General features: G+C 41.8%; 1 protein-coding gene across 1 annotated transcript; it reads left to right on the forward strand.

The window, feature by feature from the left end:
• Positions 1-2,156: 2,156 nt before the first annotated feature.
• Positions 2,157-24,451, forward strand: evpla (envoplakin a). Its single transcript, XM_060918951.1, has 22 exons — positions 2,157-2,446; positions 5,649-5,748; positions 5,917-6,071; positions 6,233-6,356; positions 9,236-9,367; positions 10,708-10,749; positions 11,079-11,240; positions 11,338-11,445; positions 11,686-11,781; positions 14,207-14,317; positions 14,547-14,693; positions 15,016-15,170; positions 15,404-15,501; positions 15,621-15,793; positions 18,346-18,524; positions 18,688-18,826; positions 18,983-19,176; positions 19,303-19,453; positions 19,581-19,664; positions 19,755-19,862; positions 19,961-20,053; positions 20,505-24,451. Exons 1-22 carry the CDS (start codon positions 2,367-2,369, stop codon positions 23,904-23,906), a joined length of 6,033 nt encoding a protein of 2,010 aa, XP_060774934.1. The 5' UTR covers positions 2,157-2,366; the 3' UTR covers positions 23,907-24,451.
• The last annotated feature ends 241 nt before the right edge of the window (positions 24,452-24,692 follow it).

Genomic DNA, 24,692 nt, shown 5'->3' on the forward strand with positions numbered 1-24,692 from the left:
ACATGATACGGTTTTGTAGCCATTTTGAAACAACGGCAGATTACAAGATCATCAGTTCAAACAACTGTTCATACAGTAAGTACATGCTATTGAGAGATGTAGCCACTTTGCCAAGCCACTTTGCTGGAAGAAGACTCAAGCTGTCTCCTTCAGCTGAACAACCCAGGAACCACCAAGGCAGAGGCCTGCCATGAACTACAAGCTGCTGGAACACTGTGTACAGTCAAGCGACTGTGTTTTTCTTTTCAAGGTTTTATGTAACCATGGGGTGGCAGGGTGGTGCAGTGGTTAGCACCACTGCACCAAGAAGGTTCTGGGTTCAAATGTCATGGCTGATGGGGGGCCTTTCTGTGTGGAGTTTGCATGTTCTCCCCGTGTCTGCATGGGTTTCCTCCAGGTGCTCCGGTTTCCCCCTCAGTTCAAAGACATGCAGATTAGGTAAAATACCCAGCCACTGGGGTTGCACAAGCCAGTGTATACTTAGTGCCAGTCCAAAGCCCGGATAGATCAGGGAGGGTTGCATCAGGAAGGGCATCCGGTGTAAAACCTACACCAAATCAAATATACAGAACAGATTCGCTGTAGCAACCCCTAACGTGAGCAGCCGGAGGAAGTTGTTTTCCGTAACCATGGACTGAGAAGCTGCCATCCAAGAAAGAAGCCCCCTCTCCAAAATCAACACCTTCAAGCTCAACTAAAGTTTGCAGCTGACTACATGGACAAAGACAAAATTTTACAGTCAGATGAGATAAAGATTGAGTTGTTTGGCCACAATGACCAGAGGTCCAGAGGAACACCCTACCAACTGTTAAGCATGGTGGTGGTAGCATCATGCTCTCGAGCGATTTGCTGCCAGTGGAACAGGTGCATTGCACAAAGTGAGTGGAATAATGAAGAAGGAAGACTACATAATAACCATAAAACTTTATAAACTTGGACACAATTGGGTGTTCCAACAGGACAACGACCCCAAATACACATCAAAGCTGGCTGTGGAATGGATAAACCAGACTAAAACAAGTTCTGACCTCAACCCTATCGAAAATACGTCAACTGTGCTTCCAAGTCAAATCCGTGCCAGAAAACACATACATTTAATTGAACTCTACCAATTCTGCCAAGAAAATATCCAACCAGAATTCTGCCAGAAGCTTGTTGATGGCTACCAAAATCATCTGGTCAAAGGGAAACTTATGAAGGGACATTTAAGAAAATATTAGGTGTGCTTTATATAGATTTTTGACCCATCCATTCATCAATCATCTGTAACCGCTGGTCTTGTGTAGGGTCGCAGGCAAGCTGGAGCCTATCCCAGCTGATTATGGGTGAGAGGCAGGGTACACCCTGGATAAGTCACCAGGTCATCGCAGGGTTGACACATAGAGACACACAACTATTCACATTCATACTTACAGTCAATTTAGAGCCACCAATTAGCCTAACCTGCATGTCTTTGGACTGTGGGGGAAACCGGAGTACCTGGAGGAAACCCACATAGACATGGGGAAAAGATGCAAACTCCACAGAGAAAGGCCCCTGTCGGTCGCTGGGCTTGAACCCAGAACCTTCTTGGTGTGAGGTGACATTGCTGATTTTTGACCGTGTATGTATAATTTTGAATGTGTTGACTTCAGAACCCAAAATAAATTAAAACCTGTCCACCAGATTCGTGTTTTTTCTTTAAATGTTGAAGATGCATACTGTACAGTCAACAAGCTCATATTGCCATAACATATTGCAGCTGATGTTATAATTTGAAGCAGCTTCAATTGAGAGTTCTTTGGATGTTTAATGGTCGTAGTTTTTTTAAGAAGGGTCTATGTGGAAACTTTTCTGAAATGGAAACCCTTTATTGAGTTCTACATACAATCCTTAACAGGACACAAAATGGAATCCTGTAGGTTTGAAGTTATTAGCACAGTCATCAGAATGAGGACGTGCAAGCAACATAGGCTTTGACATTTAAGCACATTTCCAGAAGGCATTCTCTGTTGGCCCACATTGTGAATGTATGACAAACTTCTGTGTATGTGTGTGTGTATGTGTATGAGAGAAATGGGAGCGTAGAACAGGTCTACCCGGTCCCTCGGTACGCCTGGGTGTTGTCCGACACCTGTTCCTCAGGGCGGAGCAGAGACAAGCAAACATCTCCATCTTTTAACAGTTCGCAACAGTTCAGGAAACACACACACCACCGGAGACGCACAGAGCGTGTGTGTGTATACGCACGTGTGATTGAGACGAAACAGATACCGCACAGAAGAAGCCTAACAGTGTACAAGGAGGATTTAAGACCAGCTGAGGCTCTGAGAGAAATATACACATCTACACACAGGTGACTTTTCACCTCACCCCGAACCTGCAGGATGTTTAGGAAGAAAGATACGACCCTCAAGGATGGCACCAAGGACAGCAGCACCCTCAAGACATCGTCCAAGATGAGCAAGTGAGTGTGTGTTAGTGAGTGTGAGTTAATGAATGATATTGAGGTGGTGTTTGTAACCAGAGCTCAGGTGGAGGCTAAAGTCGGTCAGGTCCAGGCTGCTGAGGTTTACATCGTATCATGGTTTTCACTTCGGGAGTGTTTGACATGGATGGGATCGTGTAACCTGTTCTTAATCTTTGTGCAGTTGTGCTTAGATATTCCATGTAGAGGTTTTGAAATATTTCTCCGGGCATACCAATTAAACCCAGTTCTAAAGTGGAGAATGGATGTTAGTTGGATGGTATTTGGGGGGGAAAAACATGCTGACTTCTTGAGCCATCAAATTCCAGATGATATTTGATAGTTTCGACTTGGTGTCAGACATCAGTCCTGAAGGGCAACAATACTGGCTCACAATAAGCCCTCATTTATCACCTTGATTCAATTCAGTGGCAAGTTACCAAACGCCTAAATGCATAGGCAGGATTTTTGGTTGTATAGGTTGACACGTCCTGTTTTACAGAGCGCAAGATCAGGTCTCGTCTCTGGATATAACTCTGTGAATTGCAATGTGCGTAAGACAGACAAAAGCTCGTTCCAGACCACATTAACACTCAGAGATAATTAATGAAAAGATTTCCAATGCATGACCCTTGATGTGCAATGAATTACCTGGTCTTCCCACTGTACCCTTACGGAAGTGGTGGTGGTGTAAGCATTAGCCTGCTTTGCTTCGTAAACATATCCTTTAGAGACTTGTGGTCACAAGGTAGCACCTGTCCTAACTACTCCGTTTGTTCCTCCAATGGGTGTTGGCTGGTTATGGGTGGTACAAATCTGATTCTTCCAGACGAACTTGCTTCTTCCGTTTGCAACATAGAACAAATATTTTCCTGGCTTCCTGATGCACTGAAGGCCTTCATGTTTTGAAGGTTTGGGTTGAGAAAAACCATGGCTCCAAGGGATTTTATATTTCCAATTATTGTAACACAAACCCTGAAGGTCAGTGTTGATGTTGTGTCAATAAGTGATTGACATGGCATAGCATGACATGTAGGTACGGGATATGGGTGTCTAAGCCGTGACTGTAGATGAGCCACATTTCACATACCGGTACTCCATCAGGAGGACCTAATGTCATCGTGTGGTTGTCATATATGACAACGTCCAGAAGAATAAACCAAGTGTGTGGGTAGCAAATCAAGGCAAATGGGTCTAGAATGGTGTAATGTCTCATTTTTGCCTTTCCAGAATAATTTTTTTTGTTACTCCAAGTCACAAAATCATGTTAATTATTCATCATGTAAACGTGATGGAAAACAGAATTCAGAAAAAAAGGTTAAATGTTAAGGTTACCCATAAAATGCTAGAATAAAAGGACTTCGGTGCTTGACAGTTGTGTATCACCGCAAATATATAATCCATTAGGGTTTAAACACACTAGTGTAATGTTCTGATACACGTCTTATGCAACCAAATAAAATAACTTCACCGAATATGTACAGAATCCAGTGAAAATATGTAACGCGGACAAGAAAATCAGTCAGCGTCGATTGTTTTCCGATAACAATTCAGAGCGAGGCAGAATCAGGTTTTACAAGCGTATTTAAAAATAAAATAAAACGGTTCAAATGGTACTCCAAAGCTTTGTATGGATTTAATTGCAGCTTAATTGTGTTGTACATGTTTAACATTCTCCGAGCCGGCGTAGTTCCTCAGGCTTCTGAGAACTCTGGGTTTTCCCTCAGATCTGTGTCCAAGGGAGGAACCTGCTTGGGTGGGTACAGAAGAGAAGCAAGGGCCCGTGACAAGAGGGCGGTGGAACATTGGTAGCATTGTTGAGAAGGAACAAAACCAGCCTAGACAATGAATGGGAAGATGATTACAGCACCGTTTGGTCTCGGTTTATCCGACTGGGTTTTGATTGCTGGTGTTTTCCGAGGGGTTTGGTTTAGAGTGAGGGTGTGTTGTAAAGGTATTTGTCAGGCCAAAAATATCACACATTATTGTGTTTTCTGTTCGCGCACACTATCGTAGCTCACTTATATCAAGCAATGCAAAGTGCAGCAAGTTCTGAGAGAGAGAGGGATTGAGAGACAGACACAGACTCAGAGCTATTACAGAGAAAGTGCAGGGGGAAGTTATGGAATGATAGATATTCTTTGAATTCACAAAACCCAGATATCTTTCGTCTCATCATCCCCACACCGAAACTGCACATACCAGCTTAACATGTCAGCATTAATGCCAAACCTGTTAGAGCCCTCATCTTGTTCTACCACTTGTCTACACACACACAACACCTATACCTTAAGCCGGAAATCTTACTCTTCCGATTATAAACAGCTCATCTCATCATCTCTAGCCGCTTTATCCTGTTCTACAGGGTCGCAGGCAAGCTGGAGCCTATCCCAGCTGACTACGGGCGAAAGGTGGGGTACACCCTGGACAAGTCGCCAGGTCATCACAGGGCTGACACATAGACACAGACAACCATTCACACTCACATTCACACCTACGGTCAATTTAGAGTCACCAGTTAACCTAACCTGCATGTCTTTGGACTGTGGGGGAAACCGGAGCACCCGGAGGAAACCCACGCGGACACTGGGAGAACATGCAAACTCCACACAGAAAGGCCCTCGCCGGCCACGAGGCTCAAACCCGGAACCTCCTTGCTGTGAGGCGACAGCGCTAACCACTACACCACCGTGCCGCCCCGATTATAAACATTAAATTCATAAATCATCACTTTATTAAACATACCTACCTTGCTGGTCTACATCCTTATAGATGTAAGGATAGAGACTATAGCAGTATTGTTCACTTCCTGTTTCTGATTGCGTAACACAACCATTCATGTGTCCATGCTGCTTCTGTTACATCCTCACTACGGGATCCTGGACAATCAGGAACTGTGTTGTTCTGTTATGTCCACAGACTGATGTATTATGTCTTTACACATGCTATTTGCTGGAGGAAATTCCTAGTAGAGTAATGTTGCTGGCGTTTTCGAGACAAATCGAGCCACTGAGTCCCGATTTCTTGAAGTGACAGTGGTTCAAGTTCGCAACATGATCATATGACATCACCGTTCTTTCTTTTCACTTCTTTGGCTGCAATGTTACAATAAGACAATTCTGATGACTATTTAAAAGCACAAATCCTGGTTGATTACTAAAGGGTGAACTCTAACTATGAACTTTGACCCTGATTCTTACAGGTCTCAGGTGAGTGACCTGACCTTACTGATCGCACGGATGCAGAAGAATGCTGACGTAGTAGAAAAAGACGTGCTGAGGGCTGAAGACCTGCTGGTCATTGTGAGTCTACATTTATTTATTTCTCTCTCTCTGTTTCTTCTCACGACATAACTCAACTGTACTATCACTATGGATGGATCCAAAATGGCTCTAGATGATGTGAACAGAGCAAGAGCCAGTGCTGTTTACAAAGATGAACGGTCATTAACAGTCATTCTTGCCTTTCAGGATGCAGAAAATGACAAGAAGGACCTTCCGTTTAAACACCAAAAGGAGAACGCCGAGTGCCTGTCGGAGGCCGAAGGGCTCCTCAAGGATCTCTTCCTGGATTTGGACAAAGCCAAGAAAATGAAACACCCACAGACAGCTGAGATCGAGAAAGAGTGAGTACAAAAACAGCAAGTGATAGTTAATTTCATTATTTTTGACGGCATTTTGGCTCGACGGTATTTCTTTGCATGTGCACAGTATTGTATGTGTATCGACTTTGATATGCAAGGCTTATAGACTGTGATGCTGAAGCCATTTTGTATTTGTGTGTTAGTGTGAGTCGACTTCATGAACGCTGGCTGAAGGACTGCGTGTTTTACCGTGAGCTCTACAAGCAGCTAAACGAGATCGGCCTGCAGCCACGCATCAACTGGGTCCAGGTGTTCAACCAGAAACAGGTAAGCAGCAAAGCTGGAAATCACTCATTCTTCATTTCCACCATCTTTTCGACTCTTTCCCTGATCAAACTCACGTAACATAACGGATCAGGTCACTATCAAACCAAAAGACCTGGAAAAGTCCATGAAAATAACACGTTCAGAAATAACACACTCACTTATTTCGAACTATGTTGGAAGGTACGTAAGGAATAAAACACAGTGGGGCATGTTGTTCTAGTGTCAGGGTCGAGTCAAGCGTCCTGATACAAAGCAGAGGTCATTTTCTGAAAATAGTACATCCCAAAGTGTTTATTCATCTTATACCACAGCAATTTTCATTCATTAAAGAATGACAAGTCATACTTTTTATCCATTTATAGTTATGTTTATTATTGTGGAACATCTGTGAAACAGATTAGTTCCTGTTATGTTATAGCAGCTATAAATTGTCAAACCTTCCCAAGTCGGAAACCATAACGTTACAGCTTTACTGCTGACACTGGTGACTCCTTCCAAAACTGCGTCCTCACAGAAAACTTCACCATGTCAACAATTATATATTTTTAATCCATGTTTGCAGAATGTCCGTCATCCAATTTCCTTTGTATGTATGTTATGAAAGAAACCATAACAAGCTGATTGATATAAACCTTGCAGCTGGAAATACTGTCCGAGTTGCGGTTATAGAAAATTAATCAATCAACACATCCTGACCAATCAGAATCGAGCATTTGGTATAAAATTATAGTTATATTACAGTGTTAAAATGTCTCTCCTTTCAGGTAAAGTTTAAATCAGAGGTGGACAAAGTACCCAACTTCATTACTTAAGTCAAAGTACAGATCCCACTGGTCAAATGTTACTCTGATACAAGTGAAAGTTGTACAGTCAAATTTTTACTCAAGTACTAAAGTACTTGCTTTTAAAAATACTTAAGTATTGGAAGTAAATTTTCTGTCAACGCATTGTTGTATTATTGCCACAACACTTACAATACCTAATGCCTCTGAAGCAACCGACTGGATTTCCTGACTAACTTGTAGAACCTGTAGAATAAACGCCTGGTAGAACGTTACAAAATTAAACTGAACTGAAAAAGAGCCATTGTAATTTTTTTTTAAATTGTAACACTCCTCCCCACCCCAACAAAGCACCATGGTAGTGTTCTGACCCAGCTCTGGCAGTGTGCACACATGCATGTATATGTTAATCAGGAAGACAGTGGAATAGCTGTAAATGCAGCTTGCTCAGAAAATTAAAAAAAAAAAACAACAACAATCCAACCTGCTTAAAACCCAGGTCCACACCTCGAACTTAAAAACTGCCCAACAGCAACACTGCTTTAAGCAAGACAAAAAAAGTGCAAAACAAAAAATTCCAGCAATTTGCTGTGACTGACTAGTACAGTACTGTCCATCTCACAGGTCTCACGTGCGCAAGTGTATGTATTCATGCACATATGAATCTGCCTGTGGAATCATGGTGGTTTAATGTTAAGCTCGCTAGTCAGAGAAGCTCCACCTGACATGCTAGCAAACTCTTTTCAAACTCAAAAATCATACTGGGTAGCTAACGTTACTAGAAAAGAAAGGATTTCTACATTTTGTTTATTATGCTAAAACATTTCTGAAAGCACTTCAGATAAGTTAACATTATTCAACGACTCTTTATTCCTTTCAGAAAACCGAAACATGGGTTCTAGCTATAGCCATGAGTGTGTGCATTCTCCAGAAGAACCGCCTCATTCCATTCTGCCATCAACTGATCGTGTTAAATAATGCTGTGGAGAAATCACTGAACTTGATTTTATACAGTCTATGGACGTGACGTGACCCTAGTGATTACTGATAGACTGTCTCAGTGTCACCTGCGAAAAAAAAACAATCATGTTTTAAAAAAGAAAAGAAAAAAGCATCCACTTTCAAAGCTGCTTCATAGTAACGAGGGCCTTGATAGAAATGTAGTGGAGTAAAAAGTACGATATTTGTCTTTCAAATGTAGTGAAGTTAAAGTCATAAGCTGCCAAAATAAAATAATACTCAAGTAAAGTACAGATACTCAAAAAGTGTACTTAAGTACAGTACTCAAGTAAATGTACTTCGTGGTGCTGTAGCAGCTACATCTAGGGCTTGGCCATGTGACATCACACCTCAACAACCTGTAGGAAATTTCATTTCATTTCATTATCTCTAGCCGCTTTATCCTGTTCTACGGGGTCGCAGGCAAGCTGGAGCCTATCCCAGCTGACTACGGGCGAGAGGCGGGGTACACCCTGGACAAGTCATCACAGGGCTGACACATAGACACAGACAACCATTCACACTCACACCTACGGTCAATTTAGAGCCACCGGTTAACCTAACCTGCATGTCTTTGGACTGTGGGGGAAACCGGAGCACCCGGAGGAAACCCATGCGGACACGGGGAGAACATGCAAACTCCGCACAGAAAGGCCCTCGCCGGCCACGGGGCTCGAACCCAGGACCTTCTTGCTATGAGGCAACAGCGCTAACCACTACACCACCATGCTGTCCTGGAGGAAATTTGCCAGACATGTTGTTTGTATATAAACTGATACAAGGCATTAATACGACCTAGTAACCAGGCAACTAGTGCTTACTACCAATGATCGAAATACGGAACTTGTGGTTAAAAAAAACAAACAACAGAATATCAGTTTCTTTGAAACAAGGGAAGCACAAGACCTGGAGTGAAATGGCTACGTATCTGAGATTGTGTTGCATTTGTACCTATTTAGAAGAACACTTTGTTGCTCTCAATGAGTATTTGGGTCAGATGGGTCAGGAACTAGCCCTTTAGCTCACTAAAACTTCAATACTGGAAATGAGACTGTTTCTTAGTGCCTCACTGTGTGTGTGTGTGTGTGTGTGTTGCAGAAAGAGGTCAGCTCAGAGGCATATGGGCCCACCATGGCTGAACTGGAGAAACAGATCGCAGCCCACAATATACTACACAAGGAGATCGAAGCCTACAGCACTCAGCTCAGCCCAGACAGCACCAGCTCTAAGGTCAGCCATAATCCAATCCCACCACTCACTCACTCACTCACTCACGCACACCATAAAGCAGATATCTTTCTCTAAAGGTGACATATTATACCCCTTTTCCACAAGTTGACACAGTTCCCTGAGGTTCTAATGAAATATCTGGGACATGCTTTGGTCAAAATATTACAAGGCTAAAAAACACCACAGCTCCCTTCTCACCCTGTCTAAACAGCCCTGTTCAAAACGGCTGATTTGAGTGCCTGGTCCTTTAAATGATAATGAACCACTGCTCTTCCCACCCCCACGTTCCATTGAGCCAATCAGGTAGCATTTTTTTCATGAATATTCATTCACAAAGGCAGTTCTCAAGTCATGAGAGGAGATACTTGGATCATCAGGGGATGACATGATTCAAATGCGTGACGTAGAAAGTGGAGGCAGGTCTGAACGGCTTGTTGACGCTCATGTTTTCTGAAATAGGCAGCACGAAAGAAACTGTCTTTTATTTCAGAGTTTGTGAGTTGATAGGCTCCAGATACCCAAATGTATGTGCGTAAGCACTGAAAGAAGTGAGTTTTTTATAATACGGCCCCTTTAAAGGGCATATTCTGGACCAATTTAGTTTTTTTTAATATGAAAGAATGTTCCTTTACACACTCATCCAGAAGGGTAATTTTGCACAAGGCCATCTGTCTACAGCAGAAAAAAAATTAATAACAAAACGCGTCTGGAAAAATCCCAAGGGAGTCTGGAGCCAGATTCGTGACGTTACCTACGGAAGCGCGAACAGGCTGCGAGAGCTTGCACAGTTTCAGTGCACAGCCTGTGTAGACCAAGCGCTCCCATTTCAATCTCATTGTCCGGTCTTTTGGGAAACGATGAGTACTAATCCCTTCAAGAGTGGTGTTGCTACACCCTCCGACGATACATCTGTTAACCATTTTAATAATTATATGATAACGTTGAAGAAATTTGCAGAAAACCACCAGGTCATTTTCTTATAAACAAACCAGCGCTGACGTAGGATTCAGAGGGAGGCGTCCCACACGCAACGTCACGAAAATCAATGTTTCCCGGGAAATCCAAATGCCAAGTTTTTTCAGAGGCGGACCAATTCGCCTCAAATGACTTGATTTCAACTGAATTTTTCTGGTATTGTGCAAGGTGAAAAAAAATTGCACAAAATGTAAAATGTGACAGATATTTGACCAAAGTTTAATATAAAATAGGAGAATTACATTGATCTTGCTCCTGAATTTACCCGTGATGTGCACTTTAAAGGCCCCCTTATGTTAACCTACCTCAGATTTACAATATATTTTTGAGTAAATAAATGATCATATCTTGCTTTATTGTGTTAGGAGGAATATGCTGCCCTCAAGAAGCAATACTCCAATCTCTTGGTAAGATATTACTCTTTCAGTCTTAAAAAAAAAAAAGATCAGGCTTTGGATATTACACTGATATTAAATAACAGTTCAGCAAAAATAAATTCAATTTGTACAATATTTGTACAGGTTTTTTTTTATTTTTAGTTTGCTGAACCAGTAATGTGAATTATTTATGTACCGCAAACCAAATTATTTAAATTTGTTTCATCTTCCGAGGTATTTATCAGTATCATTTTCAACCTTTGCTTCATCTGTGCTTTTAGCACCCGTTAATCAATCAATCTAGGCTAACTAACTAACTAGGCCTGCGTACATGTGTGCGTTTTGTCGTCGTCATGCAGGACAACTCAAAATGGCGCCATCACTACCTGAACAGTCTGTATGAGTACATGCACAGCTGTAATAAAGAGGTAGGCTACCTGAGCGACGAGCAGGCGAAGATCCTGCAACAAGACTGGAGCGACCACATGGTGGATCCGCCGGATGTTCGGCGTCGCTACGAGGTGAGGTTGTCGATTGGCATTTCTTTCTATCTATACCATGCCTTTAAAAGCCAGGTTGAAGAAGGCTGAGTGTTTTCTGTTCCATGGTTTACGGTAGAACTTTAAAAACAACAGCCTGCTGTCTCACGAGAGTGAGGTGAACAAACTGCAGGATGATGGAGATCGTCTGGTTGAGATGAAACACCCTGCAGCAAACACCATTCAGGTATATATATATATATATATATATATATATATACACATTATATATATTTATAATATGAGAGTATGTCATCCTGTGATTTGAATTATGTATTTTGATGTCTGGGTTTATGATATTTTAAGATATTGGGTGAGATTGTTGCTACAGATTAGTAGAAAAACAATGTGTGACCAATGGCAGTAACTTCAGTGATTTACAGTGTCGGTTTCAGTTTCAGCATGTGTAAGCTGTTTCATGTTTCAGGGCCACAGAGACATATTGAGGAACGAATGGCAGAAATTTCTGAACCTCTGCATTTGCCAAGAAACACACCTGGACAATGTGGAGGAGTACAAAAAGGTAAGGCGATACAGGAGGAGTCCAGGAGAACAAGCACACCACCATTCACCCTGGACAGTTTTAAATGTCTGAGCAACCATCTTGAACGTTTGCCAGCCTTGTAATGCCCTGGGTGTGGTGACGTGTCAGGGATAGTTGGAGTCGTATTTGAAGATCATTGTCGGGGTTGTTCACGGTGGGATCACGGAGCAATCAGCCAAGACATCGCATGAATTGATCGTTGGAATTTGTAACTATTCGTAGACATCATGTTATTGGCTAGCTAGTGCTAGCTAGGGTCAAGTAATTGCTATAGTTTGTTAGAGTGAATTCAGAATCTCAGTCCTCACTTGTTAGAAGCTGAATGGCATTAAACACGTTTTCAGCGCTGCACAAATCTTCCCGTCTTCAGCTAAATTATCTGCAAATAGAACAAGACTATTACAAGCTTGGCTTTCGGAACAATGCCGAGAAATAGTTTTAATAATCTTATAATTGGTTTACTGGAACCATTTCAGATTATAATAGGAAATACTAGATACATTTGAGGGCGGCACGGTGGTGTAGTGGTTAGCACTGTCGCCTCACAGCAAGAAGGTTCCGGATTCGAGCCCAGTAGCCGATGGGGGCCTTTCTGTGTGGAGTTTCTGCATGGGTTTCCTCCACGTGCTCCGGTTTCCCCCACAGTCCAAAGACATGCAGGTTAGACTAACTGGTGGCTCTAAATTGACCGTAGGTGTGAATGGTTGTTTGTCTCTATATGTCAGCCCTGCGATGACCTGGTGTCCAGGGTGTACCCCATCTCTCGCTCATAGTCAGCTAGGATAGGCTCCAGCTTACCCGCGACCCTGAACAGGATAAGTGGCTACAGATAATGGATGGATGGATACATTCAAGATACTCTAGTTCACGCATTAAGCCTAATAAACCAACCATCAAACTTAAGGACTTGATATCTATATTTAAATTATAGTAAGGCTCTAAATGAGTGCTTTATTAAAGACTTGCAGAGTGAACCAGCTACTCTACATGCAAACTGCCTTATCTGCATTTTATGTCGGTGGCAAAAGACGGTCCAATAGTGAAAAGATGACGCTATTGGACTGTCTTTTGCTACCAACACAATATGCAGATACTGCAGTTTGCCTTTGTACGGCAGTAAGATAAATCACCGTGTTCATATCAACTGTGAAGATAAATATGATGCATGTTGTGTGCTACAAATTCCTAGGCTGATCCAGATTCTTTTATCTCTCTTATATTTTCAAATGAGAAGTTGGAGGTAAAACGCTTTTCAGATTTTCTAATTCTAGAAGAGTATTTCCCCTTCATCCCTGTCTTTCTTGATATTTACCCATCCATTATCTGTAGCCGCTTATCCTGTTCTACAGGGTCGCAGGCAAGCTGGAGCCTATCCCAGCTAACTATGGGCGAGAGGCGGGGTACACCCTGGACAAGCCGCAGGGCTGAAACATAGAGACACACAACCATTCACACTCACACCTACGGTCAGTTTAGAGCCAGCTGCATGTCTTTGGACTGTGGGGGAAACCGGGGAACTGGTTTAACATACGGTCCCAGTCAAAAGTTTGGAAACCCACGCAGACAACATGCAAACTCCACACAGAAAGGTCCTCGTCGGCTGCTGGGCTCGAACCCAGGACCTTCTTGCCGCCTGATATTTAACCAAAAACCCACAATTATTTTTTTTAGGCAAAGTTTTCTGTTTCTTGTCTTGTATAACATCATGCTTGTCAAAGTTTGATCTGTGATGAATCGTCAGGTCAGATGACTAGTCCATGCTTTGATAGAGATTATTATCAGATTCATGGTTAACATCGAGCACCTCTGGTTTAACATATGGTCCCAGTCAAAAGTTTGGACACACCATCTAATACAATTATAAAACAATTATTTTTATTAATTAAAAAGATCCTTCATGTCTTAAAGTAAAGTAATGATGGATGTCGTTTCTCTTTACTTAGTTGAGCGGTTCTTGACATAATATGGATGACAAGAGTTGTTTACTGTATTAGGGCTGTCTACTGTTTGATCTCAAACGCATTAAGAAGACAAGAAATTGCACTAATTAACGTTTGACGAGGCCCGCCTGTTAATTGAAAAGCATTCCAGGTGGCGAGCTCACGAAGCTGATTAAGATAATGCCGATAGCGTGCAAAGCATAATCGAGGTAAACGTTCAAGGCTACTTCGAAGAATCGAATATATATGAAATAGATTTTGTATTTTTTGAAACACTTTTTTACCACATAATTCCAATACAATACAAACTACAGAAAAACCTATGAATGAGTAGGGGTGGCCAAACTTTTGACTGGTACCATATATAAAACATGCTAATTCATGCACTAGATGTACTGTATAATATATTTCGATGTACAGTATTATAGATTTTGATCTTTTAAAACCATCTTCTTTGTACACAGTACCAACTGGATGCTGAGACTTTGTCCGAATCCTTAACAGGCCTCAGTTCCACGTTGGACCCCAAATCTATCTCAAAAATGTCCAACACAGAGGCTCAGCTACAGCTAGAGGTAAGCACTTATAAATCCTACTAACTTTAAAACATCAAGATGATATCATATAAGGGGAAAAGTTGTGATATATAAAATAATAAAAGTCTAGCATGAGGCTTTCTGTCGTCATTAAACTACTTGGATTGGATATTATGTTCAGTGCTTAGACGAGCACTATGTAAGGAGAAGGGTGTGGTTTAATCCTTGTTTTCTTTCACCCTTAATCCCTCACCCCTCTTTCTCTCAGGCAGAGGAAAGGCCTCTTCAGCGCTGTGAGCTGCTCTTAGCAGATCTGAGAAAGCGCAGCACCACCATCGCTCCTCTCAAACTCCGCCGCACAGCCCCGAACCGATCCACCACCGTCGAGTCTCTGTGTGACTGGAGCACATCCAAGGTGTCTAAATCTAACACACTTCCTCTTGATTGTATTTACACTCATTCACATAACAGACAACTGAGACAGAACCTCACAGAAAGTGTGTTTAGGGAGTTTAGGTGCCTTGCTCAAGGACACTTCAGCCATTCCTGTTGGTACAGGGAATCAAACTAGCAACCTTTTGGTCCTAAAGCTGCATCACTAACCATTAGGCCATGGCTTCCCCTGAAACCTTTGAAACTTTTCACAGACCAACAGATATTCGCTGATTTTCTAATTTTATATGTTCTATTTTATTTTAACTTTGCATGTTGCTATGTACACCTGATGTCATTCCCAGGGGTCTATAACCAGAGGCCAGAAGTTAACCCTGAAGTCCAATAGCAACAATGAAAACTGGGACGTGCATTCCAACGACGGGGCCATCAAATCCTTTCCTGGAGTGTGCTTTCTAATTCCTCCACCTGACACAGAGGCCATTAACAAAGTGGATCTGTAAGTCAGATTTTGAATGACAAAGCCGTCTTAGAGTGCGTGACAGCTTTTAAAGTGTCTTTGAGGTCCAGCAGATTTGTCAGGGGAGCAATTTGGTGTCATGCCAGCAAAAAAAAAAAACATAAAGAAAAGAAGCATGTTAATACAGACAGATATTCAGAACATAATTAAGTGTTTAATTAAAGAGTGTTTGAGAATGCAGTGCTCAAAGTCGCCCGTGTGTGTGTGTGTAGGTTGGGCAAAGAGCTGGATGACCTGAAGAAAAGACGTGCAGCAGTCAGGGCCTCACTGAAGACTCAGGTCCCTGAAACCACACGAGCAGTGCAATCAAGTGAATAACACACGTACACATATACACATCCACACACTCCAAGAGCAAACCCAAAGAGCAGACATGTTACGCAAATACAGTATCTGCTCACCAACCTCTAACGTGCGTTTGTGCTCCAGGTCCTTCCGTTAAACCTCTGGAGAACCCTAAAGCTGCAGAACTCAGTGGATGTCTGAGTCAATTGGACAAAGACCTGGCCCTAGCAGAACTGGACATGCTGAAACGAATGCGAGCTCCACTGGACAGCAGCAACCCTGCTGGAGATCTTGCTAACCGTCTGAAGGATCAAGAGGTAAGAAAATACATTTAAAAAAGATGAAGTATTAAGGTTTTTCTGCCTATTACATACTCCATATAGCCAAAAGTTTGTGGACACCTGACCTTCACGCCCATATCTGCTGGGTCTTCATCACAGTGTTGCCCCAAACTTGGAAGCACACAATTGTCTTAGTGTCTTCGTATGTATGCTGAAGCATTACAATTTCTTCTCATGAGAAATGAGAGTTTTTTTCTTTGTTGTTTTTTGTTTTGTTTTGTTTTGTTTTAAACGGGGTAAAGCCTTTACAAAAAACAAACAACAAAGAAAAAAACTCTCATATATACTAACCCTGATTAACCTGTATACCCTGTATGCCCCCACATTTTGTATGCTGCTGAATCTGTCCTTTTTTCAGTAGCTTTGTATAAACAATAACCGCTAAATGTAATGCAATGTTATGTAAGGTGATCGCCGAGGCATTCTCATTGTGAAAAGTAAGTCACATGTACATGGACTGGCATTTAATGTTTTATTTGTTCCTTTCTATTTGTTTTTTGTCTGTTCATATTCTTGTTGGGGGAGTAAAGTCAGTTTAAAAATGCCGTTAAATGCAGAGGCCTATAGGCCAAGTTTAATGACCTTGAGGTTATCATAGGTCATATGTCGTTTTACAAATGAAAAATGAATTCAGCACCCAAACATTTAACAAACAAGGCCATTTGCTAACTTCATTAATCATTTTAGTACATTTCATTCCTTAGAAAGCTGAGAAACTGGGTTCAGCTGAGACGTTTACAGGCCCAAAGTTCAATGACCTCTAGAGGTCAACAGAGGTCAGATAGAGCTCGGCATATTGCAGATTTGAATTCGGCACACCCAAATTGACAAAATAAGACTGTTTGCTGACTTTGTCTCAAAAATGCCTTTAACTCCTTAAATAAGCACTTTTTTTGAATTTTGCTACCAGTCTAAAAGTCAATTACACAAATTTAATTCTATTTATGTAGACTTAGCACGTCTATTTGAAGCGTTTGAATAACTGGTCAATTTCTTTCACCACACCAGACGGATCTGCAAATATGTCACATACAAAGCTCTCCTTCCATGTACAGAGCCTTATTATCTCAAAGAATCATGTGTGAAAATTTGAACCATTTAGTGTGAACGGTTCAAAAGTTATTAGCCATCAAACTATGGATGTTGGGCGGCACGGTGGTGTAGTGGTTAGCGCTGTCGCCTCACAGCAAGAAGGTCCGGGTTCGAGCCCCATGGCCGGCGAGGGCCTTTCTGGGTGGAGTTTGCATGTTCTCCCCATGTCCGCGTGGCTTTCCTCTGGGTGCTCCGGTTTCCCCCACAGTCCAAAGACATGCAGGTTAGGTTAACTGGTGACTCTAAATTGACCGTAGGTGTGAATGTGAGTGTGAATGGTTGTCTGTGTCTATGTGTCAGCCCTGTGATGACCTGGCGACTTGTCCAGGGTGTACCCCGCCTTTCGCCCGTAGTCAGCTGGGATAGGCTCCAGCTTGCCTGCGACCCTGTAGAAGGATAAAGCGGCTAGAGATGATGAGATGAGATGAGACTATGGATGTTTGATTGTAACACTTGTTTTTATGCTAAATATGGGGCCACGTCTCCTTTCTGAAGGCTTAATATCTCCAAAACTAGTGGAGATATTGGCCTAAAATTTTGCACAGCAGTTATTAGTAACAAGGACATTAAAATAAAAAAATATGAACAAAATCTGAGATGGTCAGTCGGGAACTTTCTCTAAAATCTGGTGATTTGGCATGGAATTACTCTAATGAAGATATGGAGTAATTAAGCGCTAATGAGCAGTTTCCATACAAATTGCTTCTTCTCCCCCAATCCTTCACGATTTTGATTCTTTCTGGCATGAAGGCAGAGGTACCTAGGGTGCATATAACTCCTACCCAGATTTGCTTCATTACATTTATTCATGAAGTTATGGACTAATTAAGCCTTAATGAGCAGTTCAACAAAAAATCGCTTCTTCTCAGTCAATTCCTCGCCATTTTGGATTCTTTCTGGCCAATAGGTAGGTGTTCCTAGGGTGTATTTAGCTTCTATATATAGCTTGTATATAGCGTGCAACATTTATTGCGCAAGGTGGCCTGATTTAGCTCGTTCCTTCTGGACTAGACAGGGCCGGTGCGAGCTACGCCATCATTGACGGTCTCATTCAGTCATTCAAAGGTAAAGGACCAGACTTGACTCCAAATGTAGTTGATCACCCACCCATGAGATGGTTGGTGTACAACATTTTTGCTTTTTTTACTTTTGCACTGGACTGAAGAGAATAATGTAGCTAACAAATATTGGAAGCCGTCCCACCCCAAACTCTTTTCCATAAATACCTGGCAACTCTATCATTTCATCATTAAAGAAATTCGTTTTGAACTTGTAAAAAAGCAGGTATGAACAATATCATCTGTCCAACTTCCAGATTCCACGCTCTTTCCGGCTTCGATCTTTGGAAGATCTTTGCAACAAACCTAGGTGCATAAAAGTTATGTTGAAAAGGACGTATTTCATTGATGTATGGATTTTAATCTATGTTCCCGCAGAAAGCTGCAGCAGCTCTGCGGCAGCTGGAGCAACAAAAGGGAGCTGTACAGAAAGATCTTGAACCACTCGCATCCCAGAACTTCAACGACCCGGTGTCATCCAGTTTGCCTGAGAGATTGAGCCAGACAAAAAACAAACAAGACAGCCTGGCTGGTCTTAATGACCTCTACATCAAAAAGTAAACTAAAAATCTAGCTTATAGAACAACTAATTTAACTCTTTTAAGGCTTATAAACCATTTGTGGTTTAGTAGTATGATATACAGGAGTAAATAACTGTATATAGTATAGTCATATGTTCTACAGTTGCTTAATAAAAAATCTTAATGGATGATGTTGCAGGGCTGGTGCATCCCTGAATTTGGAGAACCAAATACGAAAGGTGGATGGGACTGTTTCTGGTTTTGAGAAGCAGCTGAGTAGAGATGGTCCTATTTTAGATTTTCCCAACGCCCTCCAGAACCGCATCCACGAACTGCAAGTAAGCACGGAATTTTAGCGTTTTCCATCCAAACAAAAGGCCCGATGGTGTAAGCTGATCAAGTTACCCTTGCATCTGCACTGCTTTGACATCATAAACTTTCAAGCCCTTGTTAATTTTCCTTAAATCTTGTTATCGCTTTATCAACTTCCTCAGAACCTGAAGAAAGATGTGGCTGCTGCCCAACCTGAGATGCAGAAGCTGAACAAAGATCTGGAGACGACAGAAAAACTGTGCAGGTCCCTCCAGCAGGGATATCATGAGTACTGCCCTGATATACGCAGGCAGGAGGCTCAGGTTAAAAGCCTGCAGAATCGCTACGCTAACATCAACAACCAGCTAATAGATAGGTACGATATAGCTACAAAAAAGACAGGAATTAGAGTTTTTCTTACCAAGTCAGATTTTTTAATATATTAGTTGAAAAGTGAGTATGAAATTATTCTTGTAATTAAATTTGTTTCACAATTACATAGGGAGAGCCTTTTGCAAGGGGCTAGCACCAAGAATAATGACTTCCAGAATGCTACCCAATCACTTGACACATTCCTGGACAATTTGCAGAACAACAAGGTCAGGCCCTCGGATGATGTAGCCACAGTCATAGCAAAGCAGACTTCTCAAGAGGTCAGTGGATTTAATATATATATTTTATGATGATTACGACAACAATACTAGAGCTGCCCAAATTACAGCTTGTGAATAGTTACTATCCATGATAAAAAAAAACCCAAACATGTTTTGTTTTCCACAGAGAGTAGTAGAGGACATTAAAAGGAAAGGTTATGAAGTGGACAGGATGGCCGATCTCTCTCAGGATCTGCAAGATATCCTCAATGTAAGCTTAAAAGCTTATTTAATGTAAATGAATAAATAATCTAAACCAACCCTGAAGTCAACATTTCCATTTTTCCTCCACTCTGTATAGGAATACGATATCAACTCTGACAAGTACAGAGCTACTCTGACAAACTCTAGCGCAGAAGATATTAGAAGGGTGTCCACCCCTACTCTGGCAGAGTCTGTGGCAAAACAGGTGAGACTAATTGAAAGTGGAAGAAGATCATGTCACTTAACCAAATCAAATGCGTTTCACGTTCATTAAATTCCAATTTATTTATTTTTTTTTAATAGGAAAAAGCTCTAGTGAACCGCTATGCTAACACCGCAGCTGCAAATGACCAGCTTCTCAACCAGATGGACTTAGCCAAGAGCCTTCTCACACAGGTATAAATCTGTCATAATAAATGTAGTGTTGTAGTCGAGTCACTAAACTTCAAGTCCGAGTCCAGTCTCGAGTCCTCAGTGTTCAAGTCTGAGTCAAGTCCAAGTCATCAAAAATTTTTTTGAGTCGAGTCCACTATTGATTCGAGTCAAGTCTGAGAACAAGACTCCAACCGGACCATTTACCAAATGACGATTGAAGTTCGAGGTTGTCCCCATCATATCTTTGATAGTTCTTCTACATATGAAACACATAGCAGTGCATTTTTTCCCCCCACTACACGAGAAGTCTGTATAAGCAAAGCGGACAATCCTAGGGGCATTCTCTCCAGGCATTTTAGCGCCATTAACGTTAGTTTGTTCCTCAACATGACGTACGAACGTCATGTTCTCCATGACATACAAACAAGACTTTCTGTACGATTAGATGTTTTCTGTTATTTTCATTCCGTAGAAAGAGGAGAAAATGACCATGGTAAAGCAGCAGCAGCAACTGCAACAAAGAAGTGCAGCAGAGGTTGATGATCTACACAGGCAACTTGAAGACGAAATTGGCAGACGCAGCCATGTTGAATCTGAGCTTAGAATGTTTCAAGATAGGATGTTGTCGCTCAAGAGCAGAAAAGGTGTTGAACGTGTGGAAGAGAAGGAGGTTCTACAATACTACCGTGATCCAAAGCTTGAGGCTGATATAACTGACTTTCAAAAAAAAGCCCACGAGGAGGCCTTGCGACGAACTGGAACCCAAAGTGAGATCGAGGTGCTCACCAGAAAGATTTCTAATCTGGAAACAGAACTTAAGTGTGTTCAGCCAAAACTGGTGACTAGAGAGTTGACCCAATACGAAAAAGATCCTCAGTTGGATGTGGAGGCTAAAAGACTGAGGGATGAGATAAGCAGATTGATGAATGAAGTCAAAGTTGTAGATAGTCAAGGAGGTCAACTGAAATCAGAGATGATATTCTTGGAGCAAAAGAGGCCAACTATCAAAGAAAGGGTGGTACAGAAGGAAGTTGTTCAAGTAGAGAAAGATCCTGAGATGCTGAAGGCTGTCATGTCATTTAAGATGGACATCGAAGATGAAGGTGAAAGGGTCCGGTCTTTGAACAATCTAATCGTCCAAACAAAGAGTCAAATTACCAATCTTGAGAGACTCATCCCTACCTTAGAGCCCAAGTATGTGACCAAAGAAGTGAAGAAAATTGAAAAAGACCCTGCACTCATTAATGAGTCTACCAGGCTTCGATCTAACATTGATGAAGAGAAGCACCAGAATAAAATGACTCTTAATGAAGTGAACGATCTTCAGGCACGGTATGTCCAAGTTGAACAACGTAAACCAAAGATCGACATCAAGGAAATTGTTAATGAGATCTACAGGATTTCCCCAGAGACTGAAGCAGAGATAGTGCGACTGAGGCGAGAACTCCAGGATGCTGCCAGGCAGAATTCTGAGTATGAAAGGAAGGTCAGTTTGGTCAGAACTGATCTGGAATCTCTCCGCTCTCAGAAACCAAAAATAGAGTATAAGGAAGTGGTTCAAGAGGTGGTGAAAGAAGAACGTAGTCCAGAGAATGTGAGAGAGATTCAAAAGCTCTCGGACCAAGTCTATTCCTTACAAAGATCCTACAATTCCTTAGAAAGTGAGCTGAGCCATCTCAAGAGAGAGCGGGATATCCTGAAGGCAGAGAAGTCAAAGATAGAGACTAAGGTGGTCACTAAAGATGTGATCAAGCACATCAATGATCCACTCTTGGAGAAGGAAGCAGATCGTCTAAGGAAGGAGGTACGTGATGAGATACAAACACGCAGAACCATAGAGGAAATGGTATTCGATCTTCAGAATAAATACATACTGCTGGAGAGACAAAGACCAGAAGAGAAGTTGGTAGTACAAGAAGTAGTAAGATTAGAGAAAGACCCAAGGCAGCTTATAGAACTTGATAGGCTAGGAAGGACTCTGGATGACGAAGTAAACAACCGTAGGAAGGCAGATCAGGAAGTGCAGCGACAAAGAGCTCTGATAGAGGAGAAGGAGAGGACTATTAGGGAAAGTGATGAAAGGCAAAAAAAGATACTGGTGGAGACCGAGTTGTCACAAATTAAATACCGTATCAATGAGCTACAGAATGCACCACCACCAGTTGAGGAGTATATTGTTATGGAGGAAGTTCTGAAAGTAGAGAGGGATCCAAAACTGGAAAAACTGACCAGTGGGCTGAGGACAGACTTTGACAAAGAGAGCAATGATGTCATGCGGCTGGAGCGAGACATCAGGAATTTGAAAATCCAGATAGATGTCCTGCAAAAAGAGAAATCCTTTGAGAGGACAGTCTACAAAGAGGTGGTCCGGGTAGAAAAAGACCCAGCAGTAGAGACCCAGCTCTCTCGCTTGAGAGACCAGGTGCTCCAGGAGAGAAATGCCAGATTAGATGTGGAGGATGAAATCCGTCGTATTAAGGAGAAACAGGAGCGACTGCAAAGCAGAAGAACAACGACTTCTCAGGAGGAGACTAACCTTATATATCAAAGGGATTCCCTTCTAAAAGAAAAACAGGATCTCCAACAACAACTGAGAGCTCTGGAGAGCGATCAGAAAGAGATCAGCATCTCATTCCAGCAGCAGTCCAGGCTAATGAGTGAAAGATCCCAAATGAGCAGGCAAAAGAGCATAAAGATGGAGTCTGATATTCAGCGCTTGGAGAGAGACATTCTGGATGAGAAGGACAGGATTCACAAGCGGGAAAACACCATCATAGAGCTCAGGAACAGCTTGAAAAAAGAGGAAAATGCTTCAGAAACACGTACGCAGGAGAAAAATGTCTCCACCAGAATTAGCATCCTGGACCCTGAGACTGGTAAAGACATGTCACCATATGATGCTTACATTCAAGGGCTAATTGACCGTACCCAGTACATCAACTTGCAAGACTTGGAGTGTGACTGGGAGGAGATTACTACGACGGGACGTGAGGGGGAGACATCTGTATTGCAGGATCGCAAGAGCGGCAAGCAATACTCCATCAAAAATGCTCTGAGAGATGGCAAATTGACTCAATATCAGTTACAGCAATACAAAGATGGAAAGATGCCCATCTCAGAGTTTGCCCTTCTTGTGGCTGGAGAACAGAAGATGCCGTCTGCAATCACATCAGTTACCAGCCAAAGAACTTCATACAAACCCTCCTCATATACCAAAACTTTCACCAGTTCCAATGCTGAGCAACTCCCTATTTGTGGAGTTTACGACAAAGATACCGATACAAGCCTTTCAGTGCGCTCGGCCCTGGCCCGAAGGATGATTGACCCCACGACAGCCCAAAGGTTGCTGGAGGCACAAGCAGCCACTGGTGGTATCGTGGATATTAACAGCAGAGAAAGATTTTCAGTCCATAAAGCAGCAGATCGAAGCCTGATCGAATCCACACAGCTGCAGCGGTTACTCAATGCCCAGAAAGCCTTCACCGGGATTGAAGATCCAGTAACTAAAGAACGTCTGTCAATTGGAGAGGCTGTTCAGAAGGGGTGGATGCCTAAAGACACAGCCATGCGTTACATGGAGGCTCAGTACCTGACAGGTGGCCTGGTCAACCCCAACCAAACAGGCCGAGTAAGCGCTGAAGATGCAGTCAAAGGCAAAATGATCGACAATGCGATGATGAGAGAGCTTCAGGAAGAGGCAAACTACATCAAGGACCTGGTGGACCCGATTACGAAGCAGAAAATCAACTACAAGCAGGCGATGGCACTCTGCAAGACCGACCGATATGCAGGCCTCCCAATGCTTCCTGCAGCATCCACGGATGGTGGCTACATGACATCGTACAAGAGCCACAGATACAGCAACTACTCTTAAGACATGTTTACAGCCAAAGTGAAGAACATAGCAGGTTCTGGTGATTTTTTTTTTCCAAATGAACTGTAATTCACTCAGTGCAAACCATTAATATGTTTATGCTAATAATGCTCAGATTGTTATAAATCTCAGGGGAAACAACTGCCAAATCACACTACATTAGTAATATATACAGTAATAATATTTGAGCACATGAAAGGGTCTTAATGTTACTGCTAATATGTCACAGCTAATAGGGATTACTCAGCATTTTGCTTATTATGCTATCTGGCATGCACTGGCTCTTTTTAATCTGAATAACTATTAGCATATTTTGGATAAGCAGCATTCATTCAAGGGCTTTGACTGCTGCCGCTGAGATATTTGTTTACTTTAATTGCATGGCGTGAGAAATGACGACCATATATATATATATATATATATATATATATATATATATATATATATATATATATATATTCCTCTGAAGAGCTTAATGGTTATTAAAAACATAGCTTTCAATGTTTATTTTACTTGGGATGATGGGTTGGGGATTTTTTTTCCTATTTGGTTAAAATATTAACTATTTAAATCTTGTTTTTAAGAAATTCACCCATCAGGACAATGTTGAAAAAATATCATTGTTCATTAAAATGTTAAATAAAGAAAAATTGAAAAAAAAATTGTCTCGTTAATACAGAAACAAATAAAACAATAACTATTACCAGATCCTATTTAGTCTGCAGAGCTTGGCATGCTTGATTTAACTCCGCTCTGAGTGAAGTGACAAGTTTCAAATAGAAACGT

Source organism: Neoarius graeffei, chromosome 4, assembly GCF_027579695.1.
Source record: "Neoarius graeffei isolate fNeoGra1 chromosome 4, fNeoGra1.pri, whole genome shotgun sequence".
NCBI lineage: Eukaryota > Metazoa > Chordata > Actinopteri > Siluriformes > Ariidae > Neoarius > Neoarius graeffei.

Bases quoted from the DNA above. Each gene is read 5' to 3' on its own strand.
- evpla (XM_060918951.1), top strand. From the start codon at position 2,367: ATGTTTAGGAAGAAAGATACGACCCTCAAGGATGGCACCAAGGACAGC. The intron at 10,750-11,078 runs GTAAGATATTAC...GTCGTCATGCAG, and splicing joins AGCAATACTCCAATCTCTTG to GACAACTCAAAATGGCGCCA. The intron at 15,502-15,620 runs GTGAATAACACA...TTTGTGCTCCAG, and splicing joins CACACGAGCAGTGCAATCAA to GTCCTTCCGTTAAACCTCTG.